The 16,948-nt window shown below is 43.6% G+C and overlaps 1 protein-coding gene across 7 annotated transcripts; it reads left to right on the top strand.

Moving 5' to 3' along the window:
• Positions 1 to 2,641: 2,641 nt before the first annotated feature.
• Positions 2,642 to 16,242, top strand: TMEM177 (transmembrane protein 177). 7 transcript variants are annotated; one of them, XM_083840981.1, is made up of 4 exons: positions 11,687 to 11,726; positions 12,549 to 12,610; positions 14,123 to 14,269; positions 15,126 to 16,242. In XM_083840981.1, the coding sequence occupies exon 4, from the start codon at positions 15,140 to 15,142 to the stop codon at positions 16,073 to 16,075; it is 936 nt and encodes a 311-aa protein (XP_083697107.1). In that variant the 5' UTR covers positions 11,687 to 11,726; positions 12,549 to 12,610; positions 14,123 to 14,269; positions 15,126 to 15,139; the 3' UTR covers positions 16,076 to 16,242. The 7 variants fall into 7 exon arrangements, with proteins under 7 accessions (XP_083697112.1, XP_083697109.1, XP_083697110.1 ...); XM_083840983.1 differs by lacking the exons at positions 11,687 to 11,726; positions 12,549 to 12,610 and adding an exon at positions 2,652 to 2,785; XM_083840980.1 differs by lacking the exon at positions 12,549 to 12,610 and having other exon boundaries at positions 10,918 to 11,726.
• The last annotated feature ends 706 nt before the right edge of the window (positions 16,243 to 16,948 follow it).

Consider the following 16,948-nt stretch of genomic DNA (forward strand, 5'->3'; position numbering starts at 1 on the left):
ACTCTGTGGGTACAGAACCTTTCCCTAACACCCAGCCTGACCCTCCCCTGTCCCAGCTCCATGCCATGCCCTCATGTCCTGTCGCTGTCCCCAGAGAGCAGAGCTCAGCGCCCGCCCCTCCGCTCCCCTCGTGAGGGAGCTGCAGGCCGCCATGAGGCCTCCCCTCGGCCTGCTCTGCTCTGGGCTGAGCAAACCAAGTGAGAAAATCTGTCTGCAAGCAGCTTGTAGCTTAATGTCTTCAGAGTGTGCCTGCCCTTTCTCATTTATGAGGACTGTGCACTGGTAGATCATGCAGAGGATTAATGAAGTGGATCTTCAATGCCTCATCTACTTGAGGTTTTGTTAAAGCTGAGTTGTTAAACTCAATTATCTGTTGGGATGTCCAGGTAGGATTCATTTGGAATTGGAGATAGGCTGGTAAAGAAATGATGTGTGCGCTTCTGCTCCTTTGTCAGGACTGTGAGTTGAGTTTTGTGCTTGTGGGACGTGGCATGACCAAGCAGCTATATGTGAAAAACGGGCCTGCAAATTAAATGAGGTATGTTGTGTGATCTGTGCGTTCAAGAATGGGGTTACTTCTTATGTGACAGCAAAGTCTGCTCTTAGGGAAGCAAGTGACATTCCTGGACCAAAATAGTTTAGTTTCTGCTTTCCAGGTCTTGCTGTTGTGCAGATATTAAGGAATACAAGAGGTGTAGGATACACTGTTTATTGTGCACTGCAAAGAAGCTCTTTCCAGTCATATAGCTAAGTTTAAAGATAAATTCAAATGAAAGGGAATTTATTTGAATAGAGAGAAATTAAAGGTTGGAAAAGTAACACTTTCTGAACAAAGCTGCTGAAGCAAAGATTTCCTTGTCATCCTTGGAAACAGAGGGGCACGGGGGAAGGGGCAAGTGGAAATGGGTGACGAAGAGTCTGTCCCACAGCTTTCGACAGGGAGCCTGACCAGACTCAGCTCTGGGGTGAAAATGGCCAGGGACAGAGCACTGCCAGCTGTCCTGCCCACAGAGGATCCTCTGGTACCAAAGCTGAAGTCTTTCTCTTAAGAACTATCAGGTGGAAACTGATTTATGGACCGCACCAAAGTCTTTAACCACAATTAATGGGATTCCTCACTGTGTAAGTGCATAAGACACTGTCATTGGGGGTTATGAAATGAAACTGGCCCTGGCAGAAGTGATGGAGCTAAGCCCATGTTGGTTTAGGCTCACTTTACCCGGCTCTCTCGTCATACAGGTTACTGACCATGCCACCAGCAGATTCCTCTTAACCACAAACTGGGAAACACAGAAATGCATTTTTCCCGTTGACTGGGCCACAAAACACCAGGAAATCTGGCAAGAAAACTCTGGTCTGCTGGTGCCTCTTCTAGCAGCGCTATATGAACACCCCCAAAAGATGGGGTTCAGAAGCTCCTCTCTCAACTGCTACCTGGTGCCCAGGGCTCGCTGGCAGCTGATGGACATGACTGTAATAATGGACACCTCCACTTAAAAGAGATTATACAGGGTGGGAAACCTGAAATTTTGCCTTATTACTTCAGAGCTTTTATTCTTCTTATACTAGACCGAAAGCCCAGTAGAGTCCAAACAAAAGTTTCCATTTCTTTTAGGCTTTGATTCAATACCTTTGCCAATAACACAGCCTGACTGCTAGCATATGGAATCAAAAGAAGCCTTGCAAGTGGATGCTAAATAGTATTTGTGGGCAGCAGGGGCTCAGCGCAGATTTTCATGCTAGAGGAAGGCTCTCTAGGTCACTCCTGAGGTCCTCTGGCAGGGTAAAGACGGTGACATGACTGCTCAGCTGGTGGTGCTAGTCAGGCACGATTTGCTTGGACAGATTGATTCTAAAATGACCTGAAAATAGCAAACTTTCCCCTAATAAACCCATTCTGACATTCCTTGCCTGGACCTGCAATAACCTGGGGATGCAGGTTGTTGGAGCAGAGGCATGTAGTCTCTGAAAATTAGGAAGTTGGTTTTTGGTTTTTTTTTTTCCATTTCAGCCAGGTTTTTACAGCCATTTAAACAGATGAACTCTACAAAGACAAAGTTAACAAAGTTATTTTTCCTCTATTTTAATGTATATTAACTTACTCCCTGCAATCCCACTGGAACAGAAATCAAGACTGTCTTCATTAAAATTCAGAGCTATTAATTTTGGCATCCTCTGTGCAATAAGCGGCTTCATTTCAGATTGCACATTGCCTACATTTTGCACCATAGACAGCTTTGTAGAAAAAAAAAAAGCAAGAAATACAGCAGCTAATAGTAGAGACAAAGAAAAGACAAAAGGATTAGGATGAACCTTTTGGGCATTGGCTTTTTGGGAGAGGAGGAGGAAGGTCAGGACTCCTTTGTCCCTGTGGTTGCTGTTATCAGGGTTTATAGGTTCAGAGTTTTTATTAGACATTTTCCCCCTATACAAACAATATTAAGCATACAAGTGAACTCTTGATTTTTGTGCAAAATGACTAATTAGCCACTGACCAAATCCTTAGAAGTGGGTCTTAATGCTTATCAAGTATGCATATTGAAAGGAAACAAGACTCAGGTGGCCTGGATCTTGAGGAGACTCACATAATTACTTTTGGGGAGATTTAAGGGAGAGAGGGAGTTTACTGGCAAACTGAGTGTCTGTTTTAAAAGAAAGGGAAAAAATTTAAAGAAGAAATTACATGTTTTGTTTTCTCCTCTTCTGCTGGTTTTTCTGTAAATGAAGATCTTCTTACTGCTGCTAACTTACTCTATTATAATGGATAAGGCCAGAACACAAAGAGGTGGGGTATTTTTTTATTTATTTTTTTCCTTCTTTCTTGGCTACAGCTTCTGTCTGTATGTTCCTATACAAGCTGTTCATTCTAGTTGCTTCCTTTGCATGAAGCAAAAATAAGGGAGTGTAAGGTTGGCAACTGTATTTAGTAATAGTCATCCTGGCTATGCCCTTTAACTCTTCAGCGGGTGAAATACCAATACCTGAGTACAGTAAACTGGAATATCCAAGTGGCTTGTAAACTAACATCAGCTCTTGCTGGTTACAATGCTGTTTGCCTAAGTGTGCTTATATTATATCAGCCTGTTTAGTAATAGAGGTGATAAAAACTGCTATGCTCATGTGAGCTTGGAAAAGGTCTGTTGATAACTTTGCTGCTTTGAAGGTTGCTTAGGGCTCTGGCTTTCTGTTCCCTATAGACCTTCTAGGGCTGCCATACCTCATGAAGGCACGCAGACTAAACAGTGCTCTGCCTGTTGCTAGGCTAGCAAAGCCTGCTACCTATTTAATCTTAACTGATGGCTGCCTGGTTGTAGGCCAAGGAAGATTAAACAGCAATCCCTAGCTGCTCATGATGTGGTTCCTGCTCTATGTATCATCTCCCCAAACCCATCAGCATTGTCCCAAGCTAAAATATCATATGCGTGACAGTGAATGTTTTCTGAGGCTATACTGCCTTCTTCTATGGCCAATCCTGGAGACAAAGGGCTTTATCAATCACTTCAGTTATTCATTAGGACACGCAAATTGTTATCCAAATAAGCTTGGTGTGTGCTCATTGACAGCTTCACAGCTGTAGTGTCATGTCTACATGTGACTATGCAAGTTATCTTGAATGAAGAAGCTTATCTGTTCTGGCTGAATAGCTTAAATCATTCTTCTGTTAACTTCATATGAAGAAGCCGCGTGACAGAAGTAGATATATTTATTAAACCTTTGTTCCACTTTTGGGCTAAGGACACCATGAGTCATTCTCACCTGACTTTTAGATGTCATCACACGCCTGTGAAGTTGCTCACTGAAAACAACTTAGATATCAGTTCTGCTTGACATGGCTGCTCTCAGCCTTGCTTTTAGCACTAAACTATCAATGGCAAGCTAGTAAACAAGGTAGTTATCTCATATATGATAACTTATCCTTTGTTTTTTGTGGATAACATGGTCTGCTCCTCCAAACGCAGCTTCCAGCTTTTTGACTGACTCTCCAGCTTGTTAGCTCCCATGCGATTCTTATATGACAGGTGAGATCAGTCGCTGTTATCAACCCCAGATTAGTACGGAGATTACTTCTGATGAATGCAAACCATTCCTGGCATTTAACGTTTTCTATTTCAGAGTGCGGATTATAAATTTCACAACTTTCTGAAGTGTGATCTGTGATATACAAACGCTAACTACTGTGACAATGGGCTTTTGCAGGCATGATCTAACAATAGCAAGGTTCCTGCCCTGCATATTCTTTGTCGCAATATTGTGCACCCATGCGTCTGCACGTAGTGTGTGAGCCTGACCACACTCCATGGACCTTCTCAGCCCCTTGTTTTTATTCTTTCCTTGGAGAGTATCTTTAACTGGGGGATAAACAATCTATTTGGGGGTTGATTAACATCATCTCAGTAGGACACTTGTATAGGGTGTAACACCCTCTTGAGGAGAATGTGGTATAAACAATAGCCTCTCTAAAACAGAAATGTTTCCTGCAAACCAACATACGTTCCCCTTCAGAGCCTGTAGGCTGGCTTGAAGCTTGCCTCACAGATTTCAGAAAAGTTCCTCCTCAAGCAGCACTATTTGGTGGATATGAATGAATCCAAGAGAGTTATTGTTTATACTGTGATCATGCTTTAGCACTTCCAGTAATGCTGAACCTGCGGTAATTCACTTTCCAGTATTTAGACCTGGAACGTGACTGCAGTTTTAGGCAGCTCTTAGAGGATGGCATAGGAATTTTCTGGGGAGTGACAGTAGATGGCAATCGGATTCTTGGATGCTGAATCAGCTGTGCAGATCTTCAGTGTTTATTTTGAAATATACCCACTGCCTCTTTCTTTTGAGCTTCCATTTGTAGATAGAGTGCTTATGCTTTGAACCAGCTTTACAGTGCATAGCATAAACTTCATCAGACATCACCAGCATCATGTGATTGAGTAGGAGAAGATGTAAAAATGAACCTGATAGTGTGGTATCAAGATCTTATTTTGGCCTAAAATTATTCTGAAAAAGCAATTTATCTGGGAAGCTAGTATTTAAATAAAGTAATGATCTAGCATTTAAATGCTGATTAAAAATGTAAACAAACCTGTCTATTTTTGATCAAACTTATTGCTTAAGTGAGCGTGAGCGATTTTGGATTGAATCACCTTATTCAGACTTCTGAGAGAGGATCTCTACAAAGCTTAACTCAGGGATGCAGAACATAAAAGTTGACCCACTCACATTTAGAGCTACAAGACATCTAGTCTTAGGGGTCCATGTAGTCCGATGAACGGCTCAGACATGGTTATTAAAGTACTGTGGGATCTTTAAGTGACTGATGTGATAGGAACACAGACTGCTCGGTGGCCAAATGCCCTGCTTTTCCCTGAGAACAGAGTCAGTGTGGGACCAGACCCCTCCCCTCCTACACACAGACACATACCACGTTGTCAAAGCAGACAGATTGCACCTGGTTAGGCAGAGCAATTGGTTTATAGAGAACAGCCTTGGCTTACTGTGGCTGTTCTCTGCTTTATACACCCTGTGTAAGACTTGAATCTGCTCCCACACAGAAGCTGTCCCTTTTTTTCAGTCAAATGTGCTCTCCAAGAAAAAATGTGGGTCACAGTTATGAACAATCCCATCTTCTCATGATGACTTCTTAAAGTATTCTAGCTAAGATTTTCTGACTAAGGAAAAAAAATAGATGCAACTTTGGGGGGGAGAGGGGAGGTGGAGAGATGGGTGGAAATATGTAGCAAGATACAACTTATTTTTAAATTACAAACTCCAGAGGTTGGGACTGGGGGTGTCTAGCTTTCCAGGTAGTACAGAGCAAGCTGGCCATCTGTAGGGAAACAAAAAGAGAATGTTGGATTTTCAGTGGAAACAGAAAAGTATTCCTGTTCTAAGGAGTTCTCACTTGTATGTTAAAGTTTGCATTTCCTCTGCATTTAATCCACGTTTCTATTGATAACCTTGCCCCAGATTTGGGATGTCTTTTCAGCTGACTTGATTCAGGGTGGAATGTGTGGGCTGTGCTTGTGCCAGGAGTACACAGAGCTCTTTGTAGGCTTCAAACATTTGAAATCAAGATATTTCACTGAAGATACGGCATCTCTGATTAGATTCCTTCATCCAACCTCTCCTGGTATAATCTGATCTTTAGAGTCTAAATACTAGAGGCAAGAGACACCTCCTTGCACATCCTTATGCAGTGTGCATTGCTAAAGGACCCCAGACTTGCACATGTGCTTTACTGAGGCTATGAAGACAACTTCTTTCAGGGACTTTACTTTCTGCTTTACCCTGTGGGTGCTAACAAATTTGAAGTTTAATAACAGTGGTTTGTTTGTGAAGTGGGGCCTTAGAAGATAACAGTTCTTGGAGTTTTTGCTGAAATCTGCCAAAATTATTGAGAAATGAGTCTGAGTGCGTGAAAACTTCAGCAAATCAAGAAGATGACCACCTGACTTTTTCAGACATGGATGATCATAGCGTTGGCAAAATCTTTTCACCATGGAGCAGTGCTTGGTGAGGAACTAGGCTGATTGTCTTAGTGAAAGAGCCCCAATTTCTGCTTCCTGTCAAATATCATTAATTTTGGAGTAAGAGTATCAGGAAGGGTAAGTATAGTATTATGGAGGCTACATAATTATGATTAAGTATGTTAATTATTATGGCGTTGCCTCTAAGAAATGGCATCCTTTCCTTTCCAAGACAGGCTGCTTCTAATTCTGAAGGGAAGTAGTGCTCATTAGCTGTATTGTGAAGATATGTGACACTTTAATTCGCTATAGCTACCTTCCTTTCACTATAGCTAGCTAATTGCAGGACCAAAGCTCTTAAAGACAGATACTATATCTGCTATAGGCAATGTGCAACTGTCCTGGGTACAGCATGTTTGGCTTGTATGGACTGACAAGAAATCCCAGGCTAGATGATCGGCTTTTGTTTGTGAGTTTTGTTCTGATTTTGCCAAATGGTATCACAGTGATGTCTGTAATGTGACTAGAATCTAATGCCATTTAAAATGCAGTCTGGTATAGCATCTGTCTGCACAACGTGGATAGACCTGAATCAGTTTAAAATAGCAGCAGGCTACTTGAACGACCAAGGAGTTCAGCATGAATTGATTTGGCCAGAATCTGTAGGTGGTTTTCCCCCTCAGCTCTCTGCTTCCAGTATCCAAACTTTCCACCAGCATCCACGTTACGTGTCTGTTAGCCTCAGGAGAAATTGCAATGTATGTTCAGATCAGGATTTTTTAATGAATACAGTTAAAATCTCTGATTACAGAGAATACTCTACCACAAACCTTCCAACTTCTGGTGTATCTGGTTAGAGCTAGAGAAGCTTGTACAATTGGTCCCAGCATCTGAAAATGTAAAAGCTAAGTGATAAAAACATGATCACTTGCATGTTTTCCCTTTCTCACAAAGAACCCTCCTGAGTTTTAGGTAGATCTAGACCAGCAGAGGAATACTGTAAAATATAATGCCAAGAGTGTTTGAGTGGAAACAAAGTCAGTCCCACAGTTTTGTTGCTGGCAAAATGCCTCACAGCCTCACTGCTGCCTTCTAAAACACTGCTAGCTTTTGATCCCTGACTGATTCCAAACTATTGTACATGGGGAAGAGAATCTCTTCCCAGGCCCTCTGTAGACTCTTTGTAGTACTTTTAATTACTTTGATCAATATACCTGCCAACTCCAAAGGCACAATCTTTTCATTCTTGAATAGCAGGGTTTGAAGGTTTCATCTGAGACCAGAAATGTAATTCCCCGTTCTATTCCCACAGTTGGGTTTCTGAATGCTCACTATTTACTAGATATCACCCATCCTGAGAGGCAGTACAAGCTATGTATTTATCTTGAAGAACATACGCACATCCCAGGAATAAGATAAAGAGTTGGGAACAGATCATCCTTTTCTGCATGAAGCACTTAACAAGGAGACAGGAACTTTTCATCCTACTACTTTTTACATATGTCTTTGATTATCAGCATAAGACTGGCAGGGCTTCTGGTATTCCAGCCAAACCTTAATGAAAGGGAAAATGTAGATTCTAACCTGTGCTGAGCCCATAGTGAAATCCTACAGTACAGGAGTGCAGTTGTATCCCACACTGCTGGACAGTATGCATGCTAAGATTACCTCATTGCTATAATTTTATTAAAATTGTTAATAGTTTCTGCAAAATGTTTTCTTCTTTTGGTGGTGTTAATCTTACAAAACACTACTCTTTGTTATGCACCAAAGCAATGTTGCTCTCAGACTGGTGGACATTTGTTAACTGACCATATTTACTTCGGAGATCACATTAGCAGAACAGAATGTGAGCATACATGCATTAAGATATATAGAAGTCACTGAGACTCGGTTCTGTACTTAAAAATCAACATTCCACCTAATGTAGCAACAAGGTTTTACACAAAATTTGTAAATTAGAGAAGCAGGTAATGGTAGGCATCTCTCTCTCTTCTGGTAAAACATCAGACAGAACTGTTATTTTTGAATGAGTAACTTAGAGCATGTCCTACAGCACCACCTAGCAGGCTAATTTAAAAGTGGTCTGTATCCCTTGTTTCCTGACTAATGATGTGCTTATACAACAGAAATAGGGTGCACTCCAGTCTTCCTTCCTTTTCTGTTCTGTAGCAGCTCCTGCTTGAAACCAGAATCATGCCAACGTGCTGCGTAGTAAAGTTGGGATCTCTGCTTTTCACGGTCATATTTATTATAAAGCATTTAAGAGAAACTATGGTTTGAATGTAATACCGAGCCAGCATCTAGAGTTTTGCATAAGAAACCATTGGTCTCCAGACATCTCTAGCTGGTACAGAAGGCAGAAGCACCTTTCAGAAAGAACAAGCCTATCCAACTTCCATCCAAATTCACCACTAGGGTAAGTCTTAGCAACTCTCAGGCTTTCAAAATCCATCATCACTCCGTGTGTTTTGGTTAGTGTATGGTCTAGTCTCAAGAAGTCCCTCATCTGCATGCATTATTTCTTTGTGCTTCTGTATGGAGGATGAATGTCAATACCTATTTACAAATGGTAAATTTTGGCAGATGATGAAGCTACACACTGAGGCTGCAGACCCATGGCTATTAAAGTTCTCCCCTGATAAAGGGGGAGATGAAGCACTCCTTCCCTTTTTTTCTGGCTGCCTCCCACCTTGTTACAGCCCTGGCACTCTTCAGACTTTTCTATGATCCCATTCAACTCAATAACCTAGAAGAAAATGATTGTAGGTGTTGTGGTTTTTGTTGTTGCTTTTGTTTGTTCTCCTATTAGCATGTTTTCTGCTGATAATGGTTAAAAGTAGTTCACGAGAGGGTCTAATGAATGCCAGATCTAGAAAACATAAGCAGGTCAAAGGGAGACAGGTGGGGACGGTAAGATCTTTTCCCTGACTTCTCCCTTTGGGTGGCAGCAAATTGTTAATCTGCCATACTACATAAAACCATAACCTAAGGCTAGAAATGTGTCCTCTCACATAGGAATGTGTTTTCTTAGCAATTAGCAACTTGTTCATTGGAAGTTAAAACCAAGGCTGTCATTAACAGCCTCTGTTCACAGCAGGGAGAGATGCTGGCTAGGCCTGGCCATGTCTATTTAGCACTAGCATTTCTGTAATGCTGGGGACAAGCAGATCATCAAGTAGAGAAAAGATCAAACTGACATCTTTATTAGGATACTTTCATAGAAGTTGTGGCAGAAGATCTCAATTTGAATGAAAACTCTGAAGTATTTAGTTCACGATATTAATCCTTTTTATGTGAAGGCAAATCTCAGAAGTTCAGAGAACTGAAACTTTACTGATAAAAGATGCCTTTATCAGGTACTGCTACAAAGAACTTTCAAAATTAATCCAAATAGATAATAACAGTGGGTTGCTTTTATTTTTATTCTGCTGTTTCAACTCACTGAAAAACATTGTCCACTTGATTTGTTAAAACTGATTACCTAGTTGACTGTTCAGTGTGAAGGGACACTTTTAAATGACTGTAAAGCACCAATGCATACCTTTCTTATAGAAGAGGCAAAACCAGTTTTCCAGTATACACCACCCCAATGAAATTCCAGGGTGGCTGAAAGCCATCCTCTTGTGTTCTTGTTTCGCAAGGACCATACAACTCAAGGGCAAGGCTGACCTTAATGGAGCCATGTGCTCAGAAGCCAGATCTTAACTGGCCTTAATGTGCTACTCTGTGACCCACCACCCCTGATACGCCAGCAAAATTGAGCTTTCAAGGAAAAGGCAGGCCTGCTCTGGGCTTTCTTAGAGGTTCCAGGTTGTAGAACGAACTCATGAAGGAATATTGAGAAACTGTACTGGCTGCTATCTGCTTTGAGCAAATCATAAATCATATAACAAATAAAAAGCATTGCATGTGCTATTTTCCTATTAGGGATGACAGAAAACAAATCATACGTGGCAGATGTTAGTTATGCCACTGAATGCGTTCTTACTATGTGTTCCTGTACCATCACTGAATCATAGAATATTCTGAGTTGGAAAGGACCCACAAGGATCATGCTGTCCCACCCCTGGCTCCATACAGATCTAACTAAAATTCAGACCATGTATCTGAGAGCATTGTCCAAATGCTTCTTGAACTCTGTCAGGCTGGGTGCTGTGACCACTTCCCTGGGGGGCCTGTCCTAGAACCCAGCTATCCTTTCAGTGCAGAACCTTTCCCTAACACCCAGCCCGACCCTCCCCTGTCCCAGCTCCATGCCGTTCCCTCGGGTCCTGTCGCTGTCCCCAGAGAGCAGAGCTCAGCGCCTGCCCCTCCGCTCCCCTCGTGAGGGAGCTGCAGGCCGCCATGAGGCCTCCCCTCGGCCTGCTCTGCTCTGGGCTGAGCAAACCAAGGGACTTCAGCTGCTGCTCATGTGTCTTTTCCTCTAGACCCTTCACCATCTTTGTTGCCCTTTGTTGCCTCTACAGTGGAAGGCATCTATTGATAACGTATATAAAAAAGATGTTTAAGCAGAAAAAACACAAGTTTTCCCTTATGTGACACCATTGGGCTTGCTCCGTGCTAACACAAGGCTGGGAGTGTCTCTGCACGCACGATGGCTGCTTGCTGCTGAGCTGGATGGGGTTTGCACAGCTGTCCCCAGCGTGCCAGACCCGTGGCTCTTCCAGCTGGCACCACCAGCCGCTTCAACAGCTGCTGCGGGTTTCTGGGCCCTGGGGGGCAGCAGCACAGGGCCCTGTGTGGCTGCAGGGCTGGCGGGGCCGGCAGGCTGCATGCCCAGGGGATGAGGTGCCTGGGGTGTCTGAGGCCTTGCTCTTTGCCTCCATGTGGCAAGCAGGGAGCGATGGCTGGCCAGATCTCCCCCACGGGGGGTTTTGTCTCTGATGTGCTTGGGGCCAGGGATCATCCACGAGCTTTGCGAGTGCAACAAGCCCAAAATACTGCCGAGGAGCAAACCAGCGCTGGCTGGAGAGCTGCGTGCGGGACCAAACAGGCGATGCAGCCAGGCTGCTGTGCTGCGCCTCGGGGTGCCATTTTAAGCACGGCTGCGCTTTTTGGAGACCCGCTCCCGGTAGGAAGAGGGGCGTTCAAGCTGCGAAACGCCCCGCGAAAAGCACAACCCCGGCCACCCAGGGCCCCTGAAGGGGAACCCGGCCGCCATGGCGCCGCGGCCCGCCCCTTCCCTTCCCCTTCCGCCCTCTTGACGGCAATGGGGCGGCCGCTGCCCGGGGAGCCCCGCCTCGGCCGCGGCGCGGAGCCCCGGTAGGTGCGGACGGGGGGAGGCGAAGGCGTCGGTACGTGCCTGGGGCCGGCCGTCCCCTCGCTGCCCCTCGGGGTGGGGAGGCTGCCCCTGGGGCTCTGCGGGGGCGGGCGGGGGGCAGGACGGCCCCGGCCCCGGCCCCAGGGGCGCCATGGGTCGGGGCCCGGCTTTGGGCTGGGATGCAAGGCATCGGCCACCCCTCAATACCATTTCGTAAAGCCTTCTTTTATGCCCCTCCCTCCCCAACCCCCCCTTTTATTTTTTAGTTATTTTTTGTAAGGGAGCCTTGAAATCCTGAGTCCTGAAGGCAGGTCGAGGTTTCACTCTATTCGCTGACCATGTTTTAAGTTGGGCTTTCCCCTCTTCTCCATAAAATTACAAACAAACAAAAAAAAAGCTCCATCCAAACACAAGGACAAAAGCTGCGTGGCTAGCCCACATTTTGAACTTTTGCAACTAAAAGTCTCACAGGCTCCAGTGAATTTGCTTGAATGAGTGCCCATAAAACCACAGCGTGCTAAATTGTATTTCAGCCTTTGGGGGAGGCCAGCATACAGGTTCTGATGTGACTTTACCAGAACTAACTAAATGAATAGGAATTTACAGGCTATGGTCCGTATAAATTGCCTTGTCATTTCTGGTTGCCTTCCTTACAAGTAAGTTGAGGAAAGTTTATGGATAAAAATGCCGCATGGCATGGATAAATACGCAGCTGGGGCTGGAGTGTGATTTGCATGAACAGAAAAATTTGCAATGAACCTAGGGGAAGATTTGAAAGCACAAGTGCTGACAGGTTTTGAAGACATTTTTTCTTTTATTTTCAGGAGAATTGGCCATCACGAGAAATGAATAGGCTGGTGGCATTTCCAGCTTATTCCTGCTTTAGGTTGGTGGCAGGACCGTAGGATTTAATCCAGTCAAAATTACAGCATGGGCTGCAAGGGGGCTGTTCACAAAGATTTGAAACCATACCTGCACAAAGCATAATTAAAAAGGGCTTAACAACTGTCGCAACTGTTAGAATTTTTCCGATCGAAGCAGGAAGAAACCTAGTTGTGCAGGGAAGCAGGTGTTCGTGCCTCGTGCCGTGGAGGTGCATCCCATTGTTGTGGCTGTTCAGGAGAAGTGTGCAGATAAACACAGCGCTTCCTGGCCCGCTTTCCTGCGGTTCACCCAGCTGTCCAGGTGTTCCTGGGGCATGCGAGTCGCTGACTGTGTGGTATTGAGCATCCCATGTGCTCAGCAAGCACCATTTAATCATACAAGAATGGACGCTATGCTATTTTTCAGTGTGGTCTGGCCTTTCCCGTGCTGTACATGAGCTGAGGGAGTAATTTTTTCCTTGCTCTGTTTCTGATCTTACAAAGGTCTGTTAGCCAGCCTGAAAAAGAGCTTGCTCTCATGTGAGTGGGAGAAACTTGGGAAGTCCTTGGCTCAGCTTCATATGTGGGTCAAGTGCGAGGCTTCATATAATCACACCCTTTGAAGTGCTGCCCCCTTGTTGTAAATGGCATGACCTTTTCAATCAGAGCTAGACTACCACTCTAGATTTGCCAAGAGGTCATTAACTCCCAAGAGATCGTTTGGGTTTAATATTAACATTTTCTGTTTTATAGCTCCACTATGGAGGATGTTAACTCTTGAAATTGTGTTTCACCCAAGCTTTCGTTGCTTTAGCATGTTTTTCTTAAATAACTTTGTCTAACAAATCACCACCACCGGTCTTCAGCAGTGTTGGAACACCACTAGTTATTATGCTAAGAAATACAAATTAAATTATTGTATGCTTACACACACCATTGTTTTTATTAAAGCACTCGGTATGTGTTCGGTGCATTATAAACATTAAACAAGGTTATTCTTCCCCTGGTGAATTTATAGTTTGAAAGAGCTTCATAGGAAGGAGTAGTAATAACATATCATTAAAGCACCACCTTTTTGTTTCCCTGTGGTTAATATTCATTTGCTGTTGATCCTGACTGGTGTATCCTGGCACATCATGCAGTGCTGGTTTATGATGTTACAGCCCCCAGTCGTCCACTCCACCCTCTGTGGGAGGTTATTGTTCAGCCCGAGTGGAAGAAAAGAGCAAATGTCTGTGTTTCAGCTGCTGCAGTACAAAGCCCAGCGGCATAGCTGAAGCCCACCTTTGATGGTGCTCTACGCTAAGACCTTGGTGGCTGTATCAAAGCACAGTTTCCTTCTGCCACCTTGGCTTCCTGTAAAGACAGCTGGAAATAGTCATGTCTTAAACAGCTGCAGCAGGATTCTCCGCAGCTCGTGTGGTAAAGCTCTGAGAGAAGAGCATTGCGAGATGCAAATGGAAACAGGGGCACCCAATTATCACTGATGTCTATGGGACTTAAGTGCCTAATTAGCTTTTATATCTTTATCATAGCATCATTTTAGGAGAGAATTCTGTAGCCTCTGGGATTTTTTAAGAGATTGGAGCTTTCCTGGGCAGAACACATCATATGGCTCGGTCCATGAAAGGAACTGATACTCCCACAGGGAAGCAGGACTCTTGAGCTGAAGGATTTAGCAGGTTTGAAAGTTTTTATATTTATCTGCTTATTTAAAGAGTCACAGGGTAGTCATCTATCCTGAAACAGTTTCTGTTCTAGTTTATGTTCTGGATTGCATGAATTATTTGTCAGACAAATTATTTTAGAGAAAAAAAATTTAAAAGTTGCCATTAAAAGCATGTTCTTTTTGGAAATAGCTGTTTGCTGAGTAAGCTAGAACCATAGCCAGGTAGTTGAAATCTGGAAAAACTAGAGGAAACTCATACTGTTCTTTATTTTTATTTTCACATTGAAGTGGATTATCCATTAGAAAGAACTCCAAAGGCATATTCCGTCTCCTGAAATTTTCAAATGAAGATATGATCCCGTTTTGGATGTTGTAGCCAAGCTCAAGTTACCAAGGGCAGTGTTGAGGCAACTAAGTAAAATTACTATGTACTATCGAGGAGGTTAGAGATTAATTATTGTCTCTTTCTGGCCTTAATATCTACAGTCTGTTGCTGTAGTGGACTGCAATGATAGGGCTGTGATGGCAAGGAGTAGATGTGTGTGTTGGGTAAATACAGAATGTGTATTGATTGCTGGGGGGAGGAGGTCATATGGTGGCTTTATTATTGGCTTTACGGCAATAAATTGATTTACTGGAGGAGATGGAGAAGTTAATTCTTTGTATCAATTATCCTGTGTTGTTCAGAGGCCCCAGAATTAGTGAGTATCACTTTCTCTGTAGAAGTATTTTGTGTTTTGTTAATGTAAACTACTATTTCATTGGTTATTGTACTCTGCTCTTTCTCATGTTGTTTTGTTTTTAAAATGCTGCATAGATGAGAAACACACTTATGCACGCTTTAATTCCTGATTTTGTGTTACGAACAGGTTAGGAGTTGACTATGGGAGTGCAATTCCTGCGGAAGGCATCGGTGTGGGTAAAGAAGCGCAAGATCACTTTGTTGGCTACTTCTTGCGTGGGACTGTTTGGCGCTAACCTTTCCTATCATGCGTTTCCTGAGCAGACGTTCAAACTGTTGCATGAGTGCTGGTCAGATGGGCAGCCAGCTGAGCTTTCACAGAGGCTCAGTGGTGTCTTTCAGGATGTCCTTCAAGATACTGATGTGAAGTCCACGGACTCCTATCGAGCTTTTGCAGCTTCTGGCTTCCACCCAGTCAGTGCTGGAATCCCCTGGCTGCCTGCGGGTTCTTTGGTGGGCATACCTCCTAATTTTGATAGCACAGCTGAGGACAAAAAAGGAATAGTTAACCACGTTGTTGTGATCAATGGCAAAGAGGTAGACTGGGAGAGCAACGAAGGTGTTGCTTTGAAGGAAGCTCTGACATTTTCACTTGAAGCACAGAAGTTTGCAATTGCCCGAGAAGTTGTGTATCTGCAGAACAGCAGCCCTTTAGCAAGGGCAGTTGTGGCTCCAGTTTGTTTAGCTGGTACGTGTCTCTGTGGGGTAGGCGTAAAGATAGCTCTGGGTTTATCTACTGGCCCCACGATACTTCGCAGCATCTGTAACCTCACAGTTGCCGCCGCTGGACTAATCTTCTACTACGTTTGTTATGATGCTGTGACCTATTACCTAGACTGCAAGGCTGACAGAAATGCAGCTACTGTTTCCAAAGACTATGCCAGAGGTGGGGTGGAATTCTATGATAAAATCTTGTCCCGCAACAGAATTCTTCGTGCTCTGATGGGCAAAGAAGGGATGAAAATGTATGCCCCAAGTGGTAACCTGTTCCCAAGGCACTGGTTCAGAATAAAGTATACCCCGTACACTTACCGAAGAGATTTGATTGTTAATATTTTAAGAGAGCTTCAGGCATAGGAAGGGAGTACTTGAATTTTAAACTTGTGAATTATGTATTCTCTTGCTGTGCTGCCTTTTTTTTTCCTCTGTATCTTCATTAGAATTTTGGGGTTTATTTTTGCATATCGTTCGGAAAGAGTTATTGCATATTCCGTGAATAAAGAATTCTCTCTTAAAATATTAAAGACTTGCTTCAAAAGTGCTCTGTTCTGTGTGCATCTTAAATCACAAGACCACTGAGAAAGGGAACTTCTCAGATGCTGATCTGGAAGTTCTGCTGCTCTGCTCTGACTTCCTGCAAGTTCCAGGCTGGAAAATGGAAAGGGTAAAGTCCAACACAGAGTTTGGGGAGCATTATCATTTAAACAGGGTTTTTTTTTTCAGAACAGTTTTGCCATTCTTCCTGTGGTACAACCCAAAGATGTTTAGAAGACTGCTCAGTCTATACTGTACTGTTAAGTAAATACCAAAACACAGTGCTTTTGTTCTGTGTAAGTTCTTATGCTGCATATGCTGCAATCACCGTTCTTTTGTAGGGAAAGCTAGTTATGCTGCCATTTATAATAATACAGCTAGACTATTACCAGAACCTGAGTGATTTAGGTTAAATCTAGTCCCGTTTTCTACATGTCACTGTGAGAGCAGCGGGTATATCTTCAGTGTTCCCAGCAGTGGCAGAACGTAACGAACAACATCAGTCACGGGTCGGTTGGTTGTTTTCTCACAAGTGGGATCAAGTGGGATAAGCATCTTCAGGAGAGGGTTTGCTGTTTGCTTTGGAATGTTTTTTGCTTCATTTAAAAATACAGGTTGATGTATATCAGCTCTTATGTCAAATAAGTCTGGCATGCTGTGCAGGAACTGGTGAGGTCTGTGATCAGGAGTTGCCAA

This window comes from Anser anser, assembly GCF_964211835.1.
Source record: "Anser anser genome assembly, chromosome: 6".
In the NCBI taxonomy this organism is placed as follows: domain Eukaryota; kingdom Metazoa; phylum Chordata; class Aves; order Anseriformes; family Anatidae; genus Anser; species Anser anser.

What these genes read in the sequence shown, in the direction of transcription:
- TMEM177 (XM_083840986.1), top strand. Translation starts at nt 15,140, where the DNA reads ATGGGAGTGCAATTCCTGCGGAAGGCATCGGTGTGGGTAAAGAAGCGC.